At 39.8% G+C, this 27,977-nt stretch overlaps 2 protein-coding genes across 7 annotated transcripts in view; both read right to left on the bottom strand.

The window, feature by feature from the left end:
* Nucleotides 1-7: 7 nt before the first annotated feature.
* Nucleotides 8-19,678, bottom strand: ERCC3 (ERCC excision repair 3, TFIIH core complex helicase subunit). Of its 2 annotated transcripts, XM_079311009.1 has the most exons (15): nucleotides 19,600-19,678; nucleotides 19,309-19,514; nucleotides 18,262-18,498; nucleotides 17,592-17,641; nucleotides 16,559-16,694; nucleotides 16,188-16,352; nucleotides 14,974-15,178; nucleotides 13,675-13,989; nucleotides 12,346-12,530; nucleotides 9,734-9,936; nucleotides 6,303-6,399; nucleotides 6,012-6,129; nucleotides 4,695-4,813; nucleotides 1,316-1,468; nucleotides 8-968 (listed from the first exon to the last, which is right to left on the bottom strand). In XM_079311009.1, the coding sequence occupies exons 1-15, from the start codon at nucleotides 19,616-19,618 to the stop codon at nucleotides 834-836; spliced, it is 2,343 nt and encodes a 780-aa protein (XP_079167135.1). In that variant the 5' UTR covers nucleotides 19,619-19,678; the 3' UTR covers nucleotides 8-833. The 2 variants fall into 2 exon arrangements, with proteins under 2 accessions (XP_079167135.1, XP_079167136.1); XM_079311010.1 differs by lacking the exon at nucleotides 8-968 and having other exon boundaries at nucleotides 1,330-1,468; nucleotides 4,695-4,815; nucleotides 6,013-6,129.
* Nucleotides 19,679-20,627: 949 nt separating this feature from the next.
* Nucleotides 20,628-27,977, bottom strand: part of MAP3K2 (mitogen-activated protein kinase kinase kinase 2) — a 46,999-nt gene continuing 39,649 nt past the window's right edge. For all 5 annotated transcript variants that reach the window (XM_079311614.1, XM_079311613.1, XM_079311612.1 and 2 more), the window contains one exon: nucleotides 20,628-26,695. In XM_079311614.1, coding sequence (XP_079167740.1) covers nucleotides 26,470-26,695 — 226 coding nt within the window. In that variant the 3' untranslated portion in view covers nucleotides 20,628-26,469. The remainder of the gene's footprint in view (nucleotides 26,696-27,977) is intronic.

Below are 27,977 nucleotides of genomic sequence, written 5' to 3'. Positions count from 1 at the left end.
TGCACTGTTTAGCAGTTATGAAGGTTTTATTGCATGGTTAATAAATATAATATAAATAATGAGAAACAGCTTTTATTTGAGCAACTTCTCAACAGTAGCAAGCAAAAATAGAAGAACGATCACAGAATTCATTTGTATTTATTACTAATGCTTTCCTTGAGTTTACTTTGGAGACAGTTCTTTTTTCTTCTTGTCTTTAAACTTTAAAGTATTTCTGACCGATTTTAATATAGGTAAAGAATTTTAATATAGGTAAAGTCACAAGTATAAATTAGCTCTCAGTTAAAAAATATAATGTAAAGTGCTCCTCCCAGGATTTGTTCAGTTCACTGAATGATTTTATTTAAGCATTTTGAAGAACAGTATATTGTTGAGCAGACACAAGAATCAGATAAATAATATTTCAAACATCAGTACAAACTTTATTTACAAAACCTTTTCAGGTCTCTTCTGAAAAAGCATCTTCAGCTGATAAAAATAAAATCTATTAATTACCCTGAAAACCAGACAAGTACTTCTCTTGAACGAAGTGGCCAATAGGCTTCTGCCTTCTGGCCATGAGGAAATGAGGGCACAAGACTAGGAGCACAGTGCCACACAAGAAAGTATGTGCTGTGACATATTTGTATCTTAAAGTTCCTAAAAATATTTTCATGGTGAGATTTAGGTCCTTCTTTGCTTTCCCATTCACCTATGAGAGCACATAATCAGTAAGTAAATATGTGGCTATACAGATACATAGAAAAGGGTCTTTTAAAGGTCCTGTGATAAATTTCCACTGCAGGAACAAGCACTTGGATGCACAGTTTGAGCAGGAGGCCCCTGTGAAGGAGTCACTTGCGGAAGCGTTTGAACAGGGGGTGGATGTGCTTGTTTGCAGACGCCTTGCTCCGTGAGGAGTGGTATTCCATGTAAACGGTGTCATCTGCTCCAGACATGGAGCTCATGGTGCCTGCACGACGGGACACCTGCAGGTACAAGGAGCACAGTGCTTACTGTGGGATCAGAGGCTGAAAAATACCTTCATTCCATGGGATTTAGAAGATTTACTTCAAAATCTGTAACAATAGATCTGTTACCTTCTCCTTCAAATATGACGGAGAAGGACATAAATTCCATGTCTAATTTCTTCTGAGTGCCCAACAAAGGAATTATTCCAATAGCTAAAGGCTAATGCAGATTAAAAAAATAAATCTATTCTCTAACATTTCACAAAGATACCAGGCCATCAATAACATCACATTTAGAACTGGATGGAAATAAAATGGTCCAGTTCTGTCCCTGTGGTCATTCTTTTCAAATAATTCTTCATTACCTGAGCTGACTTTGAACCATATTCTCCAGCAACTACTTCTTCCTCAGCATCCAGGTCAGATGCTTGCAGGACTTTCTGGAGAAGCTGCTGCTGTTCTTCTTTGGTAGAAAATGAAAGTTCTTCTTCTTCCATGCCTGCCAGCTTTGTGATCACCTAAGAAACAGAGCACATTACAAGGTGAGGGCTCTTCCTCCTCACTGTTAGCTAATCAAAACCAAGACAAGTATTTGATTCCATATCCTGTTGGAATTGCCTTCAACTTTCATTAATAACTGGAACAACCTCACACTACAGATAGCACAGATACATACAAAATATTGCTAAGTGATGTACATGCACATGCACACATCTCTTTTATATTCTAGCTGGAAATGCATAAGACAAATCTTTGTGGGGGAAAAAAATTGAAAAGAAGAAAGAAAAGCTCTGGACAGAGCATGTAAACTAAACACTGTTTATACCAGCTTGACCAAGAACCTGACCAAAGCACATATAATTTAGATATATATTCAACTTACTGCAACATTAGTGTCATGCTGTACACTCTAGATTTGCCTAGTTTAAGAACCAGTATTTTATATTTAACAAAAAGAATCCACTACCCCTGCAGAGACTTTGAATTTTAGCAAGAAGCACTTAGGACAATGGAAAAAAACCTAACTAACTGAGATATACAGCTGTTGTGAGACAGTGCAGCAACCTGCAACAGAGCATCAGCCACAAAGCAAAGGACTCTTCCAGACTTTGAGTACTTAAACACTGGATAACTTCAGGTTTGTTCTCCTTGGAGTTCTCAGTAACTCCTCTGGTAACTGTGGGTGCAGGGCATGTGTGCCAGCCCTACTGGCAATGCAGTGCCATGGGCTCCATCAGCTGACAAACCTCCTCTTCTGAAGAACTGAAAAGATCTCAAGCTTCTGTTATAAAGTTTTGCAACAGGCAGCTTACTTTCTCAACCAGAGGTATTTTCAAAATTTCACAAGATTTTGCCTGTAGTTAAATGCTTTTTGCAAGCCTGTGCTTATACATTACAATCAGTTTTCCCACTGTTGCAAACTTGACAAGACTTTGAGAAAGACATTTTAATTCAACCACTGATAATACAATGTTGTTCCTCCTCATCTTTTCTGCTTACCACTTGAGTCAATACAATTAGAAACTAATTACCTCAGCAGTCTGTGATGGAGCAGATCACAGAAACACTGTAAATAAAGTTTAAGGTAAAAGAAATCCATATCAGCTGCCAGGTACAGTTTTAAAAAATGGGATAGGGAAACACTGGAATGAATAATCAATGCTGTGTGCTCTTATTTGTGGGAATTTCCAGTTTGAAAAAGGATGTTTTCCTGAGAAAATATCCAAGCCTGAAAATCTATTCATGGAAGGAATCAGTCCTACATGGCTAAAGGAACATTATGATACTCCTTGTTTATTTAGGAGGGTATGTGCTATGGTCATCTCAAAAATGAAGAAAAAGGAGTCACAAAAATCCATTTTAAATTGAATTTGCCTGTTTCCAGCTCTGTCTGCAAAACATTGCTAGCATGATTCATAGAATGGAAAGAATTCCCACTGCATCATCTTTTAAGCTGTTCAACTGATGTTCTGTTTAAAAGTTACCCCCAATTCTTTAATATACAGAATTCTCCTGCTACTGGTTTAAAATTTAGTATGTCTACGTTTGGTCTCTAAATAAAAATACAATTCAGTAGCAAGGGCAACTGGTTAGCTAACAAAAAAAAAAAAACAACTAAACAACAAACAAACCAGCTAGTAGTATACTCCAAACAGTGAATTGTATGTAATAAGGCTGATATTTAAGAAGCAAAGACAAGATAAGTGGATTTAGCAAAAACCTATTACTCCATTTCTCTTTTTGATGAAAGGCAGAGAATGAAGCTGTTGAGAGATGGCAAGAAGAAAAAAGTAAGTCCTAGACAAAAAGTGAAAACTGTTACTCTTTTAAACTAGTAATGAATTTTTAGTTATTTAGGAGCACAAATTCTGAAGGACAGGACATTACCACTGAAATAATTACCAAAAGAAGAGGTAGAATCTCCATATTTGGAATACTAAGAAAGCAGCTATCTACTGGGAATGGCATACACATAGTTCATCCTTGCTTGGAATGAAGAAACACAATAGATGTTTTTTTTGAAATTTCTTTCAGCCCTATTATTCTTTGATGCCAGCTATGACTAAGTCTGGCAAACAGAAGAAAATAGATATTCTAATGTTTTGTTTCTAATCTGCAAATAAAGAACATTCCAGTACTGGTCAGCAAAAATGTTGCTCCAGATACTCAGCTGGCCACTTGCACTGCTTTTGTCCCACATTACACCAAAGCTCCTAGGACTAAGAGCTCCTTCCTTGCAAAATGAAATCCCTCTATTTTAACCTCTTTCTTAGTTCTAGAATCCAGGGCATTCAAATATAAGTAAAGGGATTGCTCTAATCTTGTGGCTTGCTATAGCCACACAGATGCATTTGCTGTAATTAACTGCAGCTTAGTACTGATCTACAAGTTTGTTGAAACACATTCACTACAAAGGGAAACAAAGCTTTCACCTAAAAAGACCATGACAGGTCTGTTTCTAAAGAGCTCTTTAATGGGTTGCTCTTTCCAGAGCAGTGATTTGCTCCAGCCCAGCAGTTCAAGGGGATGTCCCATACTGGTGCCTCACACAGACAAGCTCTTGAACAGCCAGATGTGGGAATCTTATTTTTAATTCTCCTTAGCACTGCTTCTCATTGGGAAGGCTTCTAATCAGAGCAGTAAGATCCAGTTTTTCAAAGGAATAATTTACCTAAACCCAAGAGCTACAATGATACTCTGCTGCCTTTACAGTTTAACAGATGAGCCTACAGGGCAATCCATGCATTTAAAGAAAAATAAACGAGATACACCATGAAATCTATAATACAGAGGACCTTTGGTTATGTTTGGAAGATGACATAGTGAAATATTGGTCTAAGACTGGAGCTCTTTGGAAATTGTCACTTCTTAAGCTTTGCAAGTTGTCTGAATTGCTGCTGCCCACTCTGACAAGACCCAACACTGCTTTATGCAGTGCCAGATGGACAAGTGAACAGCACAAACATAAACCAGCCGTGAAGGGACATGCACTGCACTCTGCAGGGTGCCTGGTTTGAAGTTACAACACTTCCCTTTCTCAAAGCTGTACAAAGCTACTTGTATCTGCCCTCACAATAATATAGATGATAAAACAATACTGGAGCAGCTCTCACTTGCAAGAAAAACATTCATTAATGCATTCCACAATTGGAATTTTCAAGTACTGGACCAAATACTAACATTAAACAATATGAAAATTACATTATTGGGCCTCAAGCAAAATAAATAGAAAGGAGAAATTACCTTGAAGCTATAACCTTGATCTACAAGAAACCGTTGCCGTTTTGTTGAATATGCCATTTCCTGAGTGTCTTGGGATACAAGGGAATAAAAAAAGGCATTGTATTCCTCTGCAACCATGCCTAGGAGACAAAAAGCACTCAGTGATCAGTTTCATTTGGAACACTGCAACAAAGACCAACCAAGGAATAAGTACTGAAAACAAGTGCTTAAGTAACTTGTCCCCATAAAAATTATTTACATTGCTTAGCTGCACCCAGAGCTTGCATAAATTGATTGACACAGCATGGAAATTCCTACTTTTGTTCTTAATAGCTTGAGGATAGGAGAAAAGATAAAAACAGAAAAGGAAACATAGACTAACTCAATCACACAGGTGAGAAGAATCTGCTGCTTTATTCTGCTAGGCAAGGTGAAAGTTTTTTTTTTTAAAGTCTATTATGTCAAGAAGTGAAATGTCAAGAACAAGGACTGCACATGCATGTCAAAAAAGTTAAACAGAAAAAGACAAAGGAAAAGTTTTATCCATGTGAGCTAGAGTTTGCAGTGTTTTTTGATTTAAAAAGATTTAAGATACTTAGCTAAGAATTCAAAGTACTGTCTGAAGACTAGTGTATGCCAGGCTGTATATAAATTTTTTTGACACTTACAGTCCTTAAGGTGTGATACCCTGGTAATAAGGTTCATTTTGTAAACCCACAGTTTCAATAAGACTTTGTCAATTCACTAACATGGGTTTTGTTTGCAATTTCAAACAAAGCCTTACCTGTAACAAGCACAAACTGCACATAAAATAAGTGTATGCAGAGCTTAAGTCTGAGTAGAAAGTATTTTAAGAGTAAAATACTTTGTTCTAAATATTTTTAGAATATAAAAAAAAAAATAAGTATTTAAATATCTAAATAAAATATTTTGTTCTAAACAAAAATAATTCCTTTGGCCATGTTTTACAAAAGCACACTAGTCAAAACCCAAATCCAGTTTTTAAAAGCAAGTGATCCACAGTATCAAAAATGTGATTTCTAGAGGCTTGCTTCTTAGAATAATAGTATGATTCTTCATAAGAATCAAAAAAATGAAGAAAATATCAAGGAATGAAAAGTGAAAGAACTTCCAAAGAACAGAAAGTCAATTTCCTTTCAGACTTTTTTGCCCTTTAGAAGTTCTCATCAGACCTATTTTTATTCACAGGTATATAGGTATATTCTCTGACTAAAACATAATGCAAGGACAGTATAAAGAAACCTCATGAGCATGCAGTTTCTCCTGCTCTAAGCTGCCAGGATGCAAGGCCCAGAGCCCAACCACCACCTCCTTTACCTTTTTTGGCTCTCAGCACTCGTCCCAGCCTTTGAGCCTCCTGCCTTCGTGACCCACCATGGGATGAGATCTGAATGAGGACATTGGCTTCTGGCAGATCAAAGGATGTGTCCCCTACCTGCAACAGAGCAGAATCCTCTGGGCAATCTCTCATTTCCACATTTCCCCAGCCAACACTAAACACAAAGCACAGCTGTCTTTGTGAGCTGTCTTTGCACACCATGCACATGCAACTGGCTCTCAAGGTTCACTCCAAAGATAGGCACAAGAACAGCAAATGTACCCCCTCACCTTGGAAATGAAAATAGTGTTGATTTTTGGATTGTGCTTGAAGTTTTGTAGAATTTGCATTCTTTCTCCTTGTGCAGTAGGACCATAGATATAGGGTCTGAAAAGAACATAACATATACAAATGAAATAAATTCAAGATTTCTCTCTCATTTCTTGTGAGGCACCATGGCAGGGAGTACAGGACACATTTGAGCAGATAAGAAAACAAACGAGGTTTTGGTACAGATTTCAGTTTACTTTTAGCTTGTTTGGCTCTTCATGCCAGCTGCCCAGGGGTTTGTGGAACCCTCTGCAGCAACCCAGTCAGCCAGAAAGAAATTCTGACAGTTACAAATGTTTTGCAATTACGTGCACCAATGAAGCTGTATATCAACAGACTGAATACATTTGCTAAGCCTACATGAAAGACTGAAGGCAGCTGTTAAAGAGATTTTTTTCCTCAAATGTACTGAGTTAGCACATTTACAGCTGCAACCTTTGCTTTCTATTTAAACATTTGAAAATACAGGCTTCTTTATCAAGGATACACTGGGTGTCACAAAGGGGCTGCTGGGTATTGTTATGGGAAAATTATTTTTGCTTTTAAAGCTAACCTCTTGCTCCTTCTAATACCTTCTGGGACTACTGAAATGAGGAAAAAAAAAGCCTCAAACATTTCATGAGCAGCTCACAGTGGCATTTCACCTATGGTTTCTAATGTTTGCCAATGAATTACACAGAACGTTTAATGCCTCAAACCTGAAGGCTCACACAAACTCTCAGCCACTCACAGACTCATGAGTAACTTGGACTGCTATGAATTTTCCAGGGTCTGGCTGTTTTATTTCTGCCTAAGCATAGTTAAAAACCAAAAAGCTATAAAGAGAAAAGCCCATGCAAAAACAGTGAACTGCATGCAGGATAGCACTGCCACAGCTTTGTCATCTGTTGCATTACTTTTCCAAACGCTGGTTACCAAGCATCTCCAAACAATAGGAGTTAAGTTTCCCAATTACTGCTTTGTACACATTTCCATAAATTGTTTCTAACACAGGGAACCAAGCTCCAATTTTCCATTTAATATTGCATATACATGAGTGGCAGCTGAACATAATCATGGCAGTGCTTAAGACTAAGGTGTTCTGTTCTTATCTACTAATCCCTGTGCACCAGCTCGTCTTGCTTTCTGTACTACAAACTTTATTCCAGGGTTTCCTACCAAACAGTCCTAGTCATCTCTAATCTAATTCTTCTATTTAGTGTATTTAAACAGACTTTTAGAAAAAAAACAGTTAAAAAATGAAAGTGACAAATGAGTCAACTCTGAAAAAATACCTTCATTATTCAATTAATAGCATTCAGTAATATCTTATTTTAAATTTCATATAGTATTTAAATTGCGAAGTTAAATGGCAGATTTAAACTCAAACTAAAGCATTTTTGAGCCTTCCTTTTCTAAAGACCACTAAGAAGGCATTCAAACACATTTTGTATTAAGAACAGAATAATCCTGAACTCCTGGCTATCAATCCTTCATTTTAACTTGCCCAGATCCTACTTGACAGTGATTCACTGGCATTCCTAAGTACTTTTCTAAATCTAAAACATTAAGTACTAAATGGATTCTTTTTTTAATGACTCATTTTCATCACTTCAAAAAGACATCTGCAAAGACAGACTCCTCTCCCATTAACTGACATAAATGACAAAACCACAGAGGCACAGTCCTTGAGAAACAGTGATTTAAACATATTCCTAACACCAGTAAAACCCATCAGTACATGAGCTATGCTAACTGGATGACAGACTCATGACAGAGGGAAAGTCAGCCAAGCAAATTTGGATTTTCTGGCCCCAAAAATTGCAGCCAAAATATTTGCTGTCATGTGCATGGTCTTTCCCAGATGGTTCCCCACCAGCAAGGGCAAGGGGGTTAAGGGAGGAGCCAGCAGAGGGGCCGGGCCGTGGCCACCTCCCCCCGTGTGGGAGCCCACCCAGCCTGCCAGGCATGAGAAGGGCAGGGGAGCTGAGCCCCTGCTGGGCACACAGCCACAGCCTCCTGCTGCACCCAGGGCTGCTCTGGCTGCACACATGGGATTCCTGCCCTGCACCAACTGACAGGTTTAGCCAGCTCACAGCAAACTGACACAAAACTCTCTGCTTAAAGCAAAGGCTCCCTCACCTTTGTCAGGCACTGCAAGCCTCCTTTCTTTCCAAGAACTGGATAACCTGGAGCTCCATAAATGATGTGAGAAACACAGAAGTCAGTCCAGAATATAAAAAGAGGCCACCTACTATTTTGTCAGCTCTTTTTCCTGCCATGCTTCCACAGCACCTACCCCACTTAGAACTGCAGTGCTCTGTAGCATCCCCCACCTCCCAGCTAAAGGCTTTGTGGTGCACTGAACACTGCTAGAGACATTCCAGAGGCATCATTACAGCTAATCTCTGTCCAGACAGATTAGAAAAATGATGAAAGAGACCACGGGTGTTAGAATTCATCCAGCACCATTAGCTCTGCTTGCTATTTGACCTGCCAGCATAACACAGCCCCTTAAACTGCAGTCAGAACTGATCATGAAATTTGGAAAGTGTAAGGCTTGTTTGTGGTTTTGCTAAGGAGTACTGCTGACATTCCTAGACATTAAATCATACACCATCAAAATGCCCCACAGCTTCCAGCAAGCAAGGCATTATTTGGGTTTGTCAAAGAGAGGATGAGGCCAGTTTACATGGTTATGTTTTGTAGTAATTCTATGCTCGATCCTGACAAACTCTCTCTGAGAATCTCCCCAAATCCTACCAACAGACTGATGCTGACTCCTCATTAAACCCTGTTTGCACAACCTCCTGTAACTGTACTCACGTTACAGTCACTAAAGGTAACCAAGGAGCTCTGGGGAGAAACACCTCTCAGTTTATTAAACAATTATTGCAGTCCTAGGAAGTGCACTAGTACAGCACAGATCCCAAAATAATTGTCTTACTTTTTTTAGACAAGGGTAAGACCTTTTGAGAACCTGGAGAGGAAGGCCCTGCATCTTAGAACATCTTGAAAGATCCACAGAGTATATATTTGAAAACCTTTGTCTCAGAGAGACAGGGGAAGGTACCATCCACCAAAGAAATAGTTCTAGTGATATTTCTAACAGCCCCTCATTTTTCCACTGGCTTTTACTAATTAAAATAAAATAAACATACTAAATCTTTCACAAAATTCTGGATGTAAACTTTTCTGAAACAAATGCTAAACAGAGACTCTTCAAACCCTGAAATCATGCTGCAGTGCCAGTAAGGTCCATCCAAAAATACCCTCCTGAGCTTTTTATGCAGGAGGACTGGTGTTACATCATTACAAAAAATATTCAAGACTACTGAAAGCTGTGAGATTGCAAGGAAATGGTCATGGAAGGAGGAAAGTGACAGTGCCATCACAAGCTGTGAACACTTACTTCCCAAGTCTGACTGCATATTCCTTCAGTGCAAACACGTTGTCAGCAAAGACGATGATTTTATCATTCCGTCGCTCATGAAACTTAATCAGGAACTGACAGGCTCTGAATTTATTTGGGTTCATGGTGTACAGCAGGATCCTTTTCTTTGTTTTAATAGCTACATATTCTCTGTAAAATTCAGGTGACATCGGGCACCAGACCTACAATTAGAAAACACACACATAAAGTAGCATTCCATCATTTACTTATTTAATCCCAGTGGGAATTGAAAAGATATTAGGGGATGGTAATGCATTAGGACTTTCTGTATAGTGCAGGTTACAGATTTTAACAGTCATTTCTGTACTAAAATGAAAGGCACCAGTCAGTGATGTCTCCTGCACTGCTAAAATCTGTTTTTTCCAAAATGCTTTGGCATTGAGATCCATGACAGAAATTGGGACTGAACAAGACTGAAAGATAGTTACTTTATGCTCATACTTAGATAATTTACTGAATGCTACGACTTCTTACAAAGCAGTAATTAAGGGAATGAACTCTCTGTGTAGTCTCCCTTTCACAGCAGTCAAAGCTTTTTCCCAAAAAGAGTAATTTTCATCCATATTCTGAAAGCTGTGACACATTTAGTCTTCATTACAGAACAAATTCACCCATCTTTCTTCATATATCCACAAAGGAGTGACCTTTATTTTAACAGCTATTGAGTCTAGAACTTGCACAACACCAGGATTGATTAGAAGTTTTCAACAGACAATAACATCAGCCCAGGATACCTAAGCAATTCTATTATGTAAATAAGAACCACAGTACTTCAATAAGTCTAGGCTTATTTTTTCTATTTTTTCCTAGCATGAAAAAAGAAAAAATTGTGAAGTTTAAGCCAATGAAGTGACACTATTGATAATATCTGACACTATCCACAGGGCACATAATTTAGGAAACATTCACTCTGTTGTACATGGGTTATTCCCCCATATCCACTGCACAACAGAAATTAACAAACTACCACAGAGAAAAAAGCCTCTTTCATAACCACCATTCATCTTAATGACAATTTACAGGAGTTTATTTAAATGACATGAATTGTTCTGTACTGATAAGACCTAATTTTCTGTTTCAAAGTATTTTCTCCAGTGAGTTAAATGCCAGGTGATGCTTTTATTACCCTTTGAGTACATTAAAAATAACTTCATGCACTGAATAGTCTCTGTTGTTATTGTGGGTTGTCTACATGAAAGACTTGGAACTCTTGAACCAGAAGACAATTACATCAAAGTGACAATGAAATACAAATACTGAATATTTGACTGCAGTAAAAAATTTTGTCTATTGCTCAATGCTTCTGACTGCATGGCATACACATGTATTTTGTATTTGCACTCTCTTCTGGATTAAGAAATAGGTAATATCTGCTTCTCACCTCCATGATATTTTCATTGTTATATTTTCCAAGACAGGCACTCCAATCCAAAGACTTACTATGGCTGCTCAGAAAGAGGTTATTTGTAAATTACAAAACTCTGAAAGAACAGGTAAAGAATAGGTTTGTTGTCTTTTTTTAAACTTTGCATAACTTTTTTAACTGTGCTGCTTATTCTCTTTTAGAGCAGAGAAAGAGCAACACCTACAACAACCATGACCTGCCCTATGAGACAGCAGCACTGCCCTTTCCAGCCACCTGGGAAGATCTGCACTTAAAGGGTGAACCAGACACCTTTCCTGGCTGAGGGGAATAAACCAAGTTGATTCATGATGCTACTCCTTAAAGAAATCCAAACAAATATGCAAAGCAGTTGTGCACATACTGGACTCAACACTGGGCTTTTTCATTCTTTGCTTTTGGTAGAGTCATCAAATGTTAGTTCAAAGCATTGGCCTAAGGAATATAAACTTGCAGAATTTTCCCATCATTCAGAACAAAACATAGCCCATGCTTCATTTGTCAACGACTAAATGGCAGGTCAGGGAATGAGAATTTTGCTTGCACAGCAGAGCTAACCTAAGTGCCTAAATGCAAATCTGAATATGAGGACTGGTCACTCTCCCTTCAACAGTTATTTTCTAGGTGCCTTTCACTTGCATTCTATGAGTTCAAAACAGTGAGGTTTTTTCTTTCTACAACGTCCAGTCTGCATAGTGTTCAAAAGGAGAACAGCTGACCTGCATCTCTTATTCCAGTACCAGAGCTAGGGAGAACTGCATGAAATTAGCAAGACAGTCTTAAAATAAACCACCACAACAGTAACAACAAAAAGACAAAAAAAAAAAATCCCCAAACCAGCAAACAAAGACAGAAAATCCCCACAACCAAGAGACAAAAAAATAAAGAAAACAAAAAAAAAGATTTTCACTTCTTTTGATACCACATTTACCTCTCACCCATATGCTGAGCAGAGAGGTCACAGCATTATACTGGAAAAACCTAGGTGAGATCCAGTCCTAGGTTTTCAAGTTTCACCCTCTTATGTCCAGGCTTAAAATAAATAGGTGTTTTCTTATATGTTTTAAAATTTCTACCACCCTTCTTTGTTATAAGAGACACAAGAATCTTTCTCAACTTGACAAGCATACTAAATAAATACTAATAGTACCAAAAAACAGAGCATCACCTCAGCACACTGGACTTTAGCAATGTAGCCACTGTTCTGCAGCTCCATCCAGTTGGCTTCATAGAGCTTTGGTCCAATCAGGAAGTTCAGGTCCACGATTTTATCATCTTCTCTGACCAGGGTAGCAGTCAGCCCCAGCTTACAGTGAGCTTGTACAATAGTGAGCACACGTCTGAACATTTTTGCTAAGAAATCCAAGACAAATTTTTTGTTAACCTTCCTGAATGGTTTTAGAAGATAAAAACTGCAATTTTAAAAGAACATTTTCATCAATTCCTGAACATAAGGCAAGCACAGCATTGGGAAATTGTACCCCATTGCACACACACTCCTAACAAATCTGTGTTACAGCAAAACTTCACGTGACTGCACTTTACTTTGCATTGCCAACTGTACTCTGAAAATCCCAGTAAACCTTCTGGCATCTTTATTATTTCCCATTCCCCAAGAGAAAGTTAATATATTCAGAGGTTACATGTCATGGTTTGGATCTCCATTATTTCCTAGCAAGAACTATGACACAAGGATTCTTGGCTGACTGCCACATCCAGGACTTGCAGGATATGGCAGAATTACTCATCTTTAGTATTGCTAGAGATCATAGAGAAGTTGCTACAGCTTCATTTCTAGAAAACTAAGCAAGAGCAAAAGTGACAGAACAGTGCCAGCACTATGCTACTTTGATAAAATGGCAATTCATCACCAAGGTCTACTTCTGAAATCCATTACTTCTGCAGACCCCAAAATATATTCAAATAAGAATAAGAAAGAACAGCTAATAGAATTGTGGGTGGGTTTTTTTAGCCAGGATTATTCCACAGACACTTGAATAGTACATTATTGCTTTCCAGTAGTACAGATCTCAATTACATAGCAATTTCAAAGACAACAGTTATTTCTGGATGTTAATCACTATGGTAACTCTCAGATATCAATAGCTGGCCTGCAGTGCCACTGCATTTAAGAGGAGAAGGCAGATTAAGTCCTCTCCTGTATAAATAATTCTACAGCAAAATCATGCAAATGGAATTCAGGTATTTTAAGAGCACTTTATCAACCTATATGGAGGAACTTTTACTTTTCACTGCTATTACAGAAAACACAGTGTCTAATTTGAAGGATTTCAGAAAACCAGTGATCAGGTAAACAATAGAGTATCAGGGGAAAAAAAAAAGGTAGAACAAGGCAGTTTACATGTCTCAAAACCCTGAGCCCATGGGTTTACTCACTACATTAATAATAAGAACAGTGAAAAAACACCATTTCTACAAGAACAGAAGGACATGAACAACGTGTGCAACACGGAAGGTTTGCACACCTTCTCCTTACCAGGAATGGTATGGACTTCATCCAGTATCATAAGGCCCCACTCTTGACTTTTAAGCCACTCCATGACTCTTTCAGCTTCCCAAGACCGTTTTGTGGTGTGCCCTAACATGGAATACGTGCTGATGGCAACAGAACAGCCAATGGGCTTGTCTTTGGCATCAGAGGTGAAGCGGCAGATCTGGCTGTCGTCGATGGTGGACCACATCTTGAACTGGGCCTTCCACTGCTCCACAGACACGGCGGAATTGCCCAGCACCAGGCAGCGCTTGCGCACGGTGCACGCGGCCGTCACTCCCACCAGCGACTTGCCAGCACCTGCAGGAGGAGTGACACCCATTAGTCATCTCTCAGACACTCTGGAGTAGGAGGAAAACAAAACAAAAGTGCAAAGGAAAACTGTGAGAGGACACGGGATCATGCAAAGGTAGATTTCTTTGTTGTTCCTTTGCTACAATAGTCTTAAAGAGATCAAGTGTTCTCTTCTTAAAAATACAGCTGGATTGTCTACAGGACGCAACTGCATTTCCTCAAGAACATTGTAAATGATGGCTTTGACAATTAGGAGCAATCATTTTAATGCTTTTTAATTTCAAAAGAATGTTAAATTACAGGTGACTACAGGAAGCTTCCCTAAGGGTGCTTTGTTCCTCTGTGTCTGCCAGTTTCACATTCCCCCACAAAGCAAGGCTTTAAACCTTCCCATCCTTCACACTTCTCCCAGTACCCCTTACACACTCTTAGGCCCTACGACATGTCCCATGTGCATGCTCTTCTCCCAGTATTGAGGGCACTGGCACACAATATCCTGTTTGCTCCTTTTTCCCGTTTTCTGTAGGCTGTCTTAGTCACAATGTTTCTCATTTCTTCCTCAAACTCCCCTGCCCAGCACTTGGACACATAAGCTCTTTTCTTCCTTGGACACCCCTTTATGCCACCTTTGTATTCCCAGCTCCCCCCAGTTTCCCTAATTGCAGCCAAGGAACCAATTCCAATGCCAACAGCTTGACATGTCACGGGAACATGAGCAGAGGTGGCAGAGGGCACAGTGAAAGCACCAGTGGCAGTGTGATGGTCCCACAGCTGCTTCCCAACCCCTGCCAGGACACCAACAGCTCTGTGACCCAGCTCTCTCTCAGCACAGCCTCACCACCAGCTCAATAAAAACCACCAGGACTCTGCACACTGGGACCAGAACAGTCCCTGCTGCTGTCTGAAATCCAGGCAGCTGTCATCTTTGGAATTCTCTTTACTACAGGCAAATAAAGAACAAACTGTCTAAGTACCAACACAGAAACTTACCACATGGCAAGACAATAACACCAGACCTGGCTCGTCCATTCCCAAACATCTTCCTCAGGCTTTTCTCTTGATAGGGCCTGAGGACTGCAGTAGGTTTCAGATCTATATTGATATCAGGATTCACAGAATCATTTCTGAAATCATATTCTGCCAGCAAAGGGTACTCCAAATGGATACAACGCTTCTGAAGTTCTTCAATCATCTCCTGAAGAGGAAACAAAGCTTCAGTTGACAAATTCTCCACATCCAAATTAATTTTTTCCCCCTAAAAGCAACTAGGTTACATAGGGAACGGAAGGTGCATTTATTTTTTATGCTTCTGAAGTCTGCAAGAGCTAAGGCTTATTCCAGAAACCTTAGCTCTGATTACCCCACCCCTCTAAACATTTTGAAGGACAGTTAATATTAGAGAGGGCTCTCTAGGCAGATGGAAGAAAATTACATATTCAGTTCAGATTGCTGCTTACCTGGCAATGACTAAACAAGATCCTAAAATCCTGCAACAAAGAGTTCAGTAATAGACACAAAAAAACCCCAAACCTCTTCATGTTACACAAAATTGCACATCTGTTACCCTGAAAACCTCCATACCCTGTATGGAAGTTATTCCAAGACAATGACATGCTGAATCAGTCACCAAGAGGCTGCTGATTTGGGTTGGCTTTTTTCAAATAAACAAAATGATTACTAAGTTATTCTTTTAAAAATTCCTTTTCCCTCCATTAAGGCATCATTAGAATCACCAAGTCCAAAATCAACTTGAGAAGTTCTACAGAAGCACTCTGAAAGTCAAGGAAGGACTGTGCTCCAACCTCCAGCTCCCCTTCTCAAGTGATGAAACTGGAACCACCAAGAAAGAGTTTCTTCTGCAACCACGAATTACAATACAAAAGGAGGAGGGAAAAAAAAAAAAAAAAAAAAAAAAAGGTCTCTGAAAGCAGCCTTCCACTGAATTCTCATCTAACACTAAGTAATACTGAGCTACACGTGATGGGAACCTCCCTGAGTCCCTGGAGCCTCTCTGGCCTGTGGGCACTGTGCTCTGCAGGCTGGGAAGGAACAACACCCAGACTGCCATCCTCTAACATTCTAAACTTTGGAAGGTAAAAGGAAAGAAATGTTAATGACTTCCAGTGATCTCAGCTACCAAACAAAGAGCTGCAGTACTTCCTAGTAAGTTCTCATGCTTATGTGCCTCTGTGCAATATTCATACCTGCTTGACTTCAAAAGACACTGTCTGCGTTTCCTCCTCCTCCTCCTCATCTTTGTCCATCTGTTCATAAAACTCAAATAAGTCAGCTGGGACATCTGGCTTATTCTGAGCATCTGTTCCCTGTGAAGTTGATGGACCAAGGCCACCTTCACTGGATTTGGAAATCTGAAATGAGAAACATGAATTTTGACCAAAGCTTTCATTAGAGACACACTCTGGCTCTCCTCTTCCCCCCAAATTTGGGTTCATTAAAGAGGCAGTTTGTTGCTGGCAGAATGAAGCTGATACAACAAACAAACAATAGCAACTCTAAACTACTCAAGAGTTTACCTCCAGTCACTGCAGTAATTTTAGAATATGGCTGGACATACCGCTGATTTACTTGTGAATGTCTCTGTGATGAGCTCTGTCTCTTCACCTTCAGCATTTCTCAGGCGACATTCTTTAATTACATGGTCCTGCAGAAGCTGCTGGATGACATCAGGGTGGGTACTTTCCACAAAATACCTACAATTAAAGAATAAAGGAAAACATTTTTATGAACTCATCAACTGAATACCTCACAGGAAGAGTGGTATAGATGATTAAATGCATAGCTGTCCCACATGCACTCTCAAGCACCCAACCTTTGGGGTGCTAATAAAGACATTATGACAATAAAAACTTTTAAAAGATGCCTCACACCAAAAGCATCATGTATCCCCTCATCTTAGTCAAATGTTCTCTAACCTAGCACAAGTGGCAAACTCCAGCAGAAATGCCCAGACATACTTCTCACATACAAGTCTTATTTGTCACACATAAGTGAAGTAAATTGTTTTGTGACTGAAGTGAGTTTGTGAAAATGCCACATATGGTCTTTTCAAGTCCTGTCCATAGCACCAGAAAAGACCAAAAGACAAGACACCAAACCTCCAATACACAAACACCTAAAAATTTAAAATCAACGCATCCTGAAGATTCATCAACGATGCTGCTGGTTGGAGATCACAGTTAAAATATGTGCTGACTTCTCCAGGCCCCTTCCAGCATTATCCTCTAGCTTTAAAACAAATCAGATTCAACATAGACACAAGCACCCACCTCTTGCCACTGATCTTTCCCAGATAATCTGAAAACCTCTAAGACATATTGCAAATCCAAGCAATAAAGAAACAACCTACAATATCAAATTTGCAGCCTACTTTTAAAAATGTGACAACAATCAGTGCTAGCTCAGGTTTCACTCAAACACAATTCAACACCTAACACATTAAATACTTCCAAAAGCTGTAAAAGTGATACCTGAGAGCTGTTACACTCAGCTGGCATCTGTGAGACTCCAAAGCTCCTGAGTGCACCCCTCACTCACAGGTGTATATTGGAGGGTTTCCAGCCACAAGGGCTGAGGAAGAAGCCACTTACCTGTTATGTTTCAGAACCAGCTTCACCTTCCCATAGCTGACAGTGCACAGCTACAAAGAGAGAAGTCATTAGGAACATGCAAAAGAGAGATTCCATGAGACCAAACACTGCAATGGCTTTAGGTCTTTGTGGGGAAGCACCTCACCACAAAACATTTATTTTCACTACTGTTATGCTCACAGAACAAAGCTGAAAAGGTATTTTCAGAAGATGTTCATCTCATGCAGGAGATCAGGGACAGATACTTATGTTTTATATTAAATTTCAAACTGTTTCCAAGACTGTGAGAACACACTTGCAGGATAAGTGTTCTAGTCTTACAGTGCCCCACTATTACAGATTGCTTCCCACACTCTCAGTTTTCCTTCAGAGTGAATATGAGGAAACCTTCCCCATGTACAAGTTGTACTGGCTGAAATTATCTACACAGATACTTAAATTAACCTTTTATAAATCCCACAAAAGATATATTATGAAAATAGCATGTGCACAGCAATATTATATGCAAAAAGACAGAAAAAGAATAATGTTCTCTTGAAGGAATGACAGAAGAATAAGAGAGTTAAAAGTGATGAATGATTTAAAAAAAAAATCAGTTAGGCAGAGGGAGCAGAAAAGGAATTCCTTAGTAGAAACAGATGTATTTCCAGTGTCAGTAAAATAGCCTTACCTTGATAAACTGAATTATCCCATCTGGGACACCAGTCTTGCTGAGTTTCTGCAAATACTCGGTGATGTCACTTGTCTGTAAGCCCACACTCACAGCAGCGTACAGGGAGTAAGCAGTCAGCTTGTACTCGTGAATATGGGTGGGTCTGCACACAGGCTCAGCAATGGCAACCAGAAAGTCCTGTGCATATTTGTAAACTGGAGAAAAGGCTTCCAAAAATATATGGCCATCAGGAGCCTACAGAAATAAAAACAAATGCTGAAGGCACAATAGTGTTAGTGGAACTGAATCTCATAACGAAGTTACAAGACAACATATCTTTTGTCTTCTGAAAATGATCAAGGCATCGATTTGTCCATGTTCCTTCCAAAGCACTATGAACAAACCACACCCAGATCGATAAAGTTTTTCCATACTGACATGCTGGGGTATTCCTTCTCTTTTAATACTAAAGAAATTGCTTGAATAGAGGCAAGCTTCCAGCCCCATTCTTCTGGAACAAGAAAACTCCTTGCTGATTTTACATTGAATGAATGAATGAATGAATGAATGACAGCCCTTGGGTGTCACAGCACTAGGTGCCTGTACAGCACTCGGTGACAGGCACCTGCAGACTCTGGCTGGAAAACCAGCCCAGATGTTGCACCACTGGCCAGACCTTGGGCAAGTTTACCGACGTCCCTTTCAAAGAGCAGAGAAAACAAACGGCACCAGCACAGATTAGTCCAGCCTGTCCCAAAGCCGTTTCACTCCCACACACAAGCCCTGCTGCTGTGTGGCTGCAGCGAGTGATCCCTCCCGTGTCACCAGCCGCCGCGCTGCTCTGCAGCTGCTCCCGTTCTACAGCCCGCCCGCGACCGCGCCCGGAGGCTGCGGGGGCCGGAGCGATCCCTGCGCGCCGCCGGGGCTCCGGGCGCTGCAGGGACGCGCCAAACGCCGCAGCGGGCGAGCCCCGGGCTGCCGCCCGCACCCTCCGGCCCGCCCCGGGCCCGGCCCCGCAGCCATCCCGCCCGCCCGGACACAGCGGCCCCGCCGCCCCGCACGCACCACCCAGAGGGGCCGCGAGCTGTGGTCGCCCTTCAGCGGCATCTGCAGCCGGTAGTCCTTGGCGCCGTACTCGTCCACCTTGGTGCCGCTCTCCTCCACCTGCTTCCCCGCCGCCGACGGCACCGCCTCCTGCGGCTCCTTCCCGGCCCCTTCGTCCTCATCGTCCTCGTCGTCATCGTAATGGCGCTTCTTGGACTTCTTCTTCTCTGGGAGCAGAGCAGGAGCTGTGAGGAGCCCTCCCGGGGTCGCCCCTCCCCGGCCCGGCCCGCGCCGCTCCCCGGCCCCGCTCACCGCGCTCCTTCCTGCCCATGGCCGCCGCGCCGCGCGCGCCCGCCCGCGCGTCACTTCCGCACGGAAGGAGCGGGAGGAGGCGCCGCGCTCCGGCCGGGCCGCCCCCGCCGCGGGGACACGCGGGGAGACGCAGCCACACCCCGGGCCACGCCCGGAGCAGCGGGAAAAGAATTAAAAATTAATCAAAGACATTGAACTTCCGGAAAGCGCACCGTAAATAACGGGGAAAAAAGCCAACTCGGAATTGAGATACGAGAGTGACATTGCGCAGTGTTCTGCAGTACAGAATCCTTAAAAGAGAAATCACACTGTTGTCCCTACAGAGTGTTTTAATATATTTCTAAGTACAATTCGTGTCTGATTTTGGAAATACAAATACATTTCGAATGGTTAAAAACAAAAATTAAAAAAATATTTTGAACATCAGCCAGCTGAAAATATATTTATCTAGTAAATCATCTCTCAAAGCTTTTATATATTTAATTATTCTAACTAAACATAGTACCCTTAAAAAACAAGTTCATAAAAATGTAGAAATGAAATTGTGGAATAAGATTACTGGGATATACACACACACGTTCTATGCATACACAGAATTACAAGGCGGGGTTGGTTGATAGTTTTTAAGTTTGCAAGGTTGTCAGACAACGGAACTAGCAAGCAATACCCAACTCCTGAGTTCCTCAACCATGATAACCATAAGCTGATTTTTAAATTGTTTTTATCTTTTTTTTTTTTTATACACAAGATATTCCATGTAAAGCAGCAACAGCAGTGCAGTTACTGGTAGCAACGTCTCAAAGTAATAAAAAACCCCATACATCCAGACAGTAGTACATTGCACACACACGTGATTCTCATACACCCATCGACAATTGGTCAGAGTATTAAATCAGTGTACAAATTAAATATTTCCAAAAATGTGCAAAAAAGTCAACGTTGATAGAAAAAAACACCTTTGTGTACATACATTACAAACTGTGCCCAGCATTCAACTGAGAGTAAAAACATTTACAGTGAGAAACTGATAGATTAAATAGAGAATTTAATGGCTACATAAAAATGTACATTAGATCAAGAGTAAATTTACAAATTTTTATTCATAGCTTCATGAAAACTAAAAGCCTACGTTCCAATTAATCTAAGTTTCCTCCACATATTTACAGTGATACTCCATTATACGACTCCTGTGAGGTCTGAGATGGCAGACACTATGCTTTAATAAACCATTCCAATTTTAGGGTGACACCACCTTTTTTACTGGTATTAACAAGAAACAAACACTAGGGAACTGACAATCTAATGGCTGTTCAGAAAAGAAAATGCAATCCTTGTTTTTATACCCACATTATATAGCCCTCTAGGGAAAAAGGACCATCTAGTTTATAGGTAAAAAGCAGAAAAAGCTCTGATATATTTCCTATGACTCATGAGCTGGAGTATCCTTTTCCTTATCTCTCAACAGAAGACCCTGACCTCCAATCCTTGCTGTGGGCTCAACGTAAGGGCTGAACCATGAGATTCAATTTTAATGCTGTTTAATCCAGGTCCTCTCCATTTAAAACAATTTTCTGAAAAATAAGGCCTAGCCAAGGTGTGACTGCTCTGAAACATGAGAAAGATAATTTCCTCCATCCCACTTACCCCCCAACTCTGTACACTATGTATTGCTAGAGGAAACCCAAGGATTGCACCAGCAAACCGGGAGCTGCAGCGTCCTGGGTTCAGTGATGGGCTCCCTGTCCAAAGCTGGACACACACCTTAGTCAGGAGCTATCAGGGGCCACCACCTATGCAGGACTTAAGCTTTGCCAGCTAGAAAGGAAAGTAAAAGGTGTGGGCCAAGTGGGGGGATATCAAATGAGAAAGGAGCTCCTTTGTTTCTGATCGCAGGTTTTGATTCAGAAACCCTGGGTTAATAGAAAACCTGTCTGACCCCCTCAGTGCACTCGAGTGGCCACTGCTGAAGGCAGCACCCACATCCAGGTAACTGTGGGTGACATCTGGCTGTCTCTAAGAGGACTGGCCACTTCCCAGAGCTTGGAACATTCTCACTATAGCAAACAAAACCTATCAAGTCAAAATTTTATCTTCATGGTGTTCCTGAAATGTCCCAAGGCTCAAACCCAGCTACAGAAGTCACCAGGTTTTAGTCACCAAGCTTATGCAGTAACTTTAGAATGACAACAGTAAGATTAAATTAGAAAGAGCTTTTAAAAAGAAAACTCTTCATTTTAATACAAGCATGATTTTTTCATATGGGAACAGCAACTATAAACACCCATATGTCTGAAATATGGGCAGTGTCTATCACTTTTTACTAATACCTGCTTTACTCAGTCAGCAACAGCTTACTGGTGAATATACACTATTTATAAGAGACATGAAACATCACTTTTGGCTATATGTATATGGGATAGAAAAGCTTTGGTAATTGAATGTGATTCTACACTGCAGACTTGTCATTGCCACAAGACAGCAAGTTACCAGCAAGAAGAAATGACACTGGCGGCAATACTTTTGCTTTTCCAGAAACACCATAGGGACTTACATTCAAGCACACACATTATACTTTTCTATATGCGTGACACAGTCTTCAAGATTAGAAAAGTAAGAAATTGGTTATAAATAACTGTAGAACTGACCAATTTTCTCAAGTCTCTGAAGCTGCAGTTAGACATTGCTCTATGCTGTCCAAAAGAATGGCTTGCTGTACTGCACTGTACCTATGGGTGCTACAAGGCTTTCAGTCAAGACAAGGGCAGGATTAGGATTATCCAAAAGGCACAGGAAAGAAATCTGTTGGTTTGCTTGGACAGATCATATTCCTCTGCACTGAAAGTAAACAATTTTTACAGTACCATGCTTACAAATGTACCAGCTTTGCTTTCAAGCCCAGTAAGAAGCTCTGCTGCAGAGCCTGGTACCCAGAGCCAGGAAGCCAAATCCTGACAATCCAGTTACTTCTGTGCACGCAGACAAATCCTCCTTCTGGAATGTGCATTGGTACACAATCTCCAGAATGCAAATGCAAAACGTGTATTAGCACAGGTAACCAAAAATCCCTTTAAAATTCTGAATTTAAATGTCTGCTGCAGATTATAACTCAAGCACACTCTTTAATGCAGTTAGGCAAACTCTGCTTTGGGCACTTTGAAAAAACCCATTCTCTAAGACTGCTTTGGTGACATGGAATTGTATGACATATTTCAATATGGTGTTCTAACATGAACAAAAGTAAGGCATACAGAGAAAAAGGCACTAGCTAAAAAAACCCCACTTTTATTTTACTGAAAGGACTGTTTAGCTACAAATCAAACTGGACATCAAGTTAGAAGTTTTAGACTGTATTTAAACTGTCAAGAAAAGAAGACTGTAGATTTAACTATGCAATTATTAGATCCATACCTTTTTAGGTTCTTCCATGGATATTTCTATTACCCAAATAAAAAAATAAACTTTCTCTAACACAACACAACTGAAACCTTGAGTCTTAACAAGACTGTTAGTTACACCATTAAAACCATACCACAGAAGTAGCTTTTGTCACTTAATACGTGCAACAGACAGAATACTAAAAATCATTAGGTAAGTAAAACTTTTGAAAATACACATACTCACCATGAATTTCAACCCTCATTTTTTGAGAGTACAGCTTCATCATGGCATTTACAGAAAAGCAAACCAACCCTGCAGCAGTATTGCTTTCACTGGCATTTTTTTTTAAATTGGATTCAACAATTAGGACCAATTTGTGATTCTAAAATGCTGTTGGCTTTTTAAGTGAGATACAGGAAGTTGTGAGCAAGTATATTGTCTCTGCAACCCTCAAATTCCATGCACCCTCACAAATTCTAGAATGGGGGTCATTCACCATCAGCCCAGGAGTCCCTGTAAATGTTTAACAAATGTGTATACAGCTCATTTTACATTACCCCACTAGGGATAAGTAATAAACAACCTTTTGGTAAAAGTCTGATTTGGCTTCTTAATTATTTCTAGCTCAAAATATTTGTGTTCATAACCAACTAATTTACTGTAATTTATTTAAATCATTAGAGAAATTTTTCTTAGGGTAAAAAAAAACAAACTAACTCAAGCCTAACTTTGGTTAAATTTGTAAAATTTTACTAACTAGAATTACTCAAACTGGAAAATGTCAACTTCATTTATGAAGTGCAATCTTTACACTGGCAGCTTTCTGACATGCCAGAGACATGATGAAAAATGTACTCTGAAAGTTGCTTTTTTCCTGGCTCCAAAATGCTGACTGTTGTCATGACTGAATGCCATTTTTCTTAGAAAAGGCACAAAAGCAGCAAACTTGATTGTTCAGTAATTAAAAATCACAAGGAAGTGATATTGCAATATACATGATCCAGCACTGTCTCACAGAAAGGTCACATTATAAGAAAACTAGATTCTGAAAATTTTCAAGCTTCAGAGAGTGCAGTTTCTCTTTAGAATAGTATATTTAAATGTTATGAATGCTACAGATAAACCTGGTTCCCTTTAATGTCCTTTTTTGGTAATATAAAATTTCCTTACCTTTTCAGCTATCACTGATCACTACTGATTTTTATATACATTTTCACCTCGGTTTTGGTACTTTCTTAGTCTGTAATTCAATCATTTCAATTACATGGTCTTGAAAATTACCTACATAAACTATTAGGTTCTACATTAAACTTCCCATCCCTACTGTCACTATATTTTGCTTATAAAGCAAAGGTACCTTACAGCAGAGTACATACCAATTCTTCTTAAAGGCTGCTTCATAGCTTTTATCTAATGACAGAGAAATGAAAAAGTCAGTACAAGCTGCCTTTCCTTTTAGCCTTTTACATTTTTCTGGTCTGACTACTTCTTCCTGTGCTCAGGAAACCTTGCACAGTTGTGTACCCTGACTGAGGAAATTATAAATTGAGTAGAATACTCACATAAGCTGAAGAAGTCACCACTCTCAGTTTCTGGAGAGATGGCCACAAAAAAGACATTCTTACTCCACTACAGGTAAAGTGATTAGGATAGATCCATACTCCTGCTTATGCTCTGGTAAAACATGGAATTCAGCAGAATAAATTCAGAGATCTCATATGTGAGTGACTGTGGGAATGGGTAAGCTTATTGTTCTGTGTCCATGGATTTTGTAAACCTGATATTACTCTAAAGATGCAGAACAGGTAGAGCCTTGTCAGACTAGACAAGGGTCACAGTACCAGCCTGCTCTGCCTTTTAGAAACAACAAAAGCAAGCAATAAATCATCCAAAACAGTAAACATAATTTCAGTTCTCTTGTCCAATAGTTTATTTCCAAATGCCCCTTTAAATTATTTATGTCCTGTTATTCTACAAAAATATGAGAGTTTGACTTTTCTGTTGTGAAAAGTCAGTTATTCACTACACCTGATCAGTACCTGGGCTTCTCAACTGAGAAGCAATATTTCAGATTTTCACTTTTTATTATGCTCTTTCAGAAATAGAAAAAGTAATTAACATACACTTTATGACAGTTGGAAATCTGACAAACACCAATCTGGATTATCAGGCTGGAATAATCACACTTATATTATTTAATTGCTGGCTCTCTCTGCACTTTTGGCCTGTTTTTCGTACCATTTTCTGTGCTGTGCCTTCTTCTTCATAGGATTCATCAGTGCAACCTTATTAAAAATATAACTGGAGTCTCAGCTTTCTCAGTGACTCATTCCCAATGTTAAGTGATACTTGATTTTATTTCAGGAATTTTCAATACATCCTAGATGACTGACCTGCTTTACTAAATCAATTTTTTTAGTGCAGAATGGGAAGAATTTGATATTAATCAGGCACTTGATGTTGACATACATTCCATCCTAGCGCCTCTCAACAGCTTAGAAAACATTTCTTATAGCTCATTCTGAATCCAGTAACTCATATACTGCACAAGGATTAGTCACTCCCTTTCCCCTGCAGCCATTCATGGGACTGTGGAGGAGAATTGACCCTCAACATCAGTATTTTTTATCAGCTAAGATAACTGTCTCCCTCGAAGCTTATGCAACAGAGGTTCTCTTTGGCAGATAGAGCAGGAGCTGTTCTCCTAACTGTTTACATCCAATAGCTGACCCTTGTCTAGCATGGAAAATTTTCCCTTTGCAGTATAGTAGTTTCTAGGAGTCTGGGCCCATAATCTGTTTACCTGTAATTATTTTCCTATTAAGATAATACAATAATTCTACACCAAAACCTCTAACTAGCACATGAGTTTTGAGCTCGTTTTTGTTGTTTTCTTTTGGTCACATAGAAGTACCAGCTAGACATGCTGCTGTACAAAGAGTTCCAAGTTCTTCCAGCTTCATCAATTAACTCTCAGAACCGCATGTTCCTGCTTTAATTGTAAATTCCAGAAACTGATTAAATGCTAAAATATAATAAGAACTTAGAACTCTCTGCTGCAAGTACCTACAATATAGATAAGAATTACATAGAAGAAACCTTCTTGTCCTTTAGCTGCATGTCTATTTTTCCCTGCACCCTGAGTCAGTCAGCGGTGTCAGAAAAAGTCACACAGTTCCTGACTGTCCAAGCATTTGTAATTTTTTTTCCTCTTTAAATAAGGAACAAATATGTACTAAAGTGCTTTATCTACATCAACCACATCAGTACATTATAGAAACAAAAAGTTCTAGTCCTGGTGGGAGCGGGGGGAGAAAAGAGTCTCATTTTAGATACAAAATTTAGATTGTTTACAATCTAAGTGAAACAAAGATTCAAGAGAATGTTCTCTCTCTTGTCTTTTTTCTCCATTTTCTTTGTAAAAAATAAAAAATAAAAGTGCAGTCAAATAGAAAATAAATGCAGTAGATGTAAGCCGAGTTGAGGCAGGTGTTAGTGATAGTGTGCAAACGTGTGTCTTAGCAGTTCATCTGCAAACGGTCGCAGCTTGGCCTCGATAAAAATCCGTTTCAAGAAATCCCGAGCGTGGTCGGAGACGTGAGGAGGGAGCTGGGGGTTGGTTGGCTGAGTGGCAATTTTAAAGATGGCAGCCATGGCTTCAAACTCTGCCCATGGGGGCTTCTCAGTGAGCATTTCTACCACTGTGCAACCTACGCTCCTGAAACAGAGGCAGAAGTGAAACAACAGGTTACAACAGAGTCATGCCCTTCCAAGAAAACAAGAAATAGCAGAGAGGAACTAAAATAAGGAGTGTCCACTTAACACTATAGAGTAACTTCAGCACGAAACAGGAATTGGGAAAAAATGGCATGTACTGCTATACCTTTATCTCATGTTACACAAATCATTACCTGTGTCTCCACTTCATTACTTCCCTGGGTCAAAAGCTACTACCTCAGTGAAGGGATAATTACATATTTATTCAGGCAATACCAGCTGTGGAAGGGCACTGCCAGCAGCCAGTGCTCAGCAGGCTGACAAAAGCCATGCACTCAGCACTGCTCTTGGAAGCCTTCCTGTTCCTTGAGGCCAAATGGAATTGCAAAGCATCAGGAATGCTCCATGCATGCCATGTGTGTTGCCAGCTCATTAGAAATGCACAAGTTATCACCAGTGAATAGTGTGCAAACATAATATGGCAGCTGAAAAACAAAAGCCCTACTTCATGGTATCTTCTCTTTTAGTTAAGGATATTTAGAATATACTTAGATTGACCAAAAAAAATTTTAAGTTCCTCAATAACCTTTGTATACAAAATTTATGTTTAAAAAATTTAGCAAGGCAGAAGGGCATACATATGGCCAGATAAACTTTGTTCCAGAAGTTCTGAAAGATCAGTATCTTCCAATAACAAGTGAATGATATTGCAAAATGGATTTTTGGATGGAATTATTTCCCACTTAGAAAGTCTGAATGTTTTTTCAAGATGCTTGCAAGAGGTTTTGTTGTTAAACAGAGGTACATTGCTTTACACAATAAGGATTTACTGACCGACAGCAACCCAACTCCAGTATTTTTTCTTAAGTTTCCACCACAAAAAACACACAATAACTTTGGTACCAATCCTTCAAATTTAAACAAGTCAACTGCTTGATATTATAAGGTTGATCTACTGTTTATGTATATCAGAGAAATTACTAAGTAATTTGAAGTAGCCTAAATTAATTTCCCTGAGCTTAAAAGTATTGCCATTTGTTGGATATAATGCAGTCCTTTTTTAAACACACAGTGTTACTACTCCTGCCTGTCTGCTGCTGTCTGCCCATTAGTGCATATTCACAGATCAACTGCAGTGCAAGGGGTCTCAACTGATGGCTGAGAAATTGCCACATGAAAAATTAAATCTCAGTGTTAAGACTCTCCAAATATGACTGCCAGTGTTCACATTTGCCCCTTGCTTCAGCTTAAATCCCAGGATGAAACACTGCAGCTCCAGATAA

This window comes from Erithacus rubecula, assembly GCF_903797595.1.
Source record: "Erithacus rubecula genome assembly, chromosome: 8".
Classification (NCBI taxonomy): Eukaryota; Metazoa; Chordata; class Aves; order Passeriformes; family Muscicapidae; genus Erithacus; species Erithacus rubecula.
This window is presented reverse-complemented; position numbering and strand designations above follow the sequence as displayed.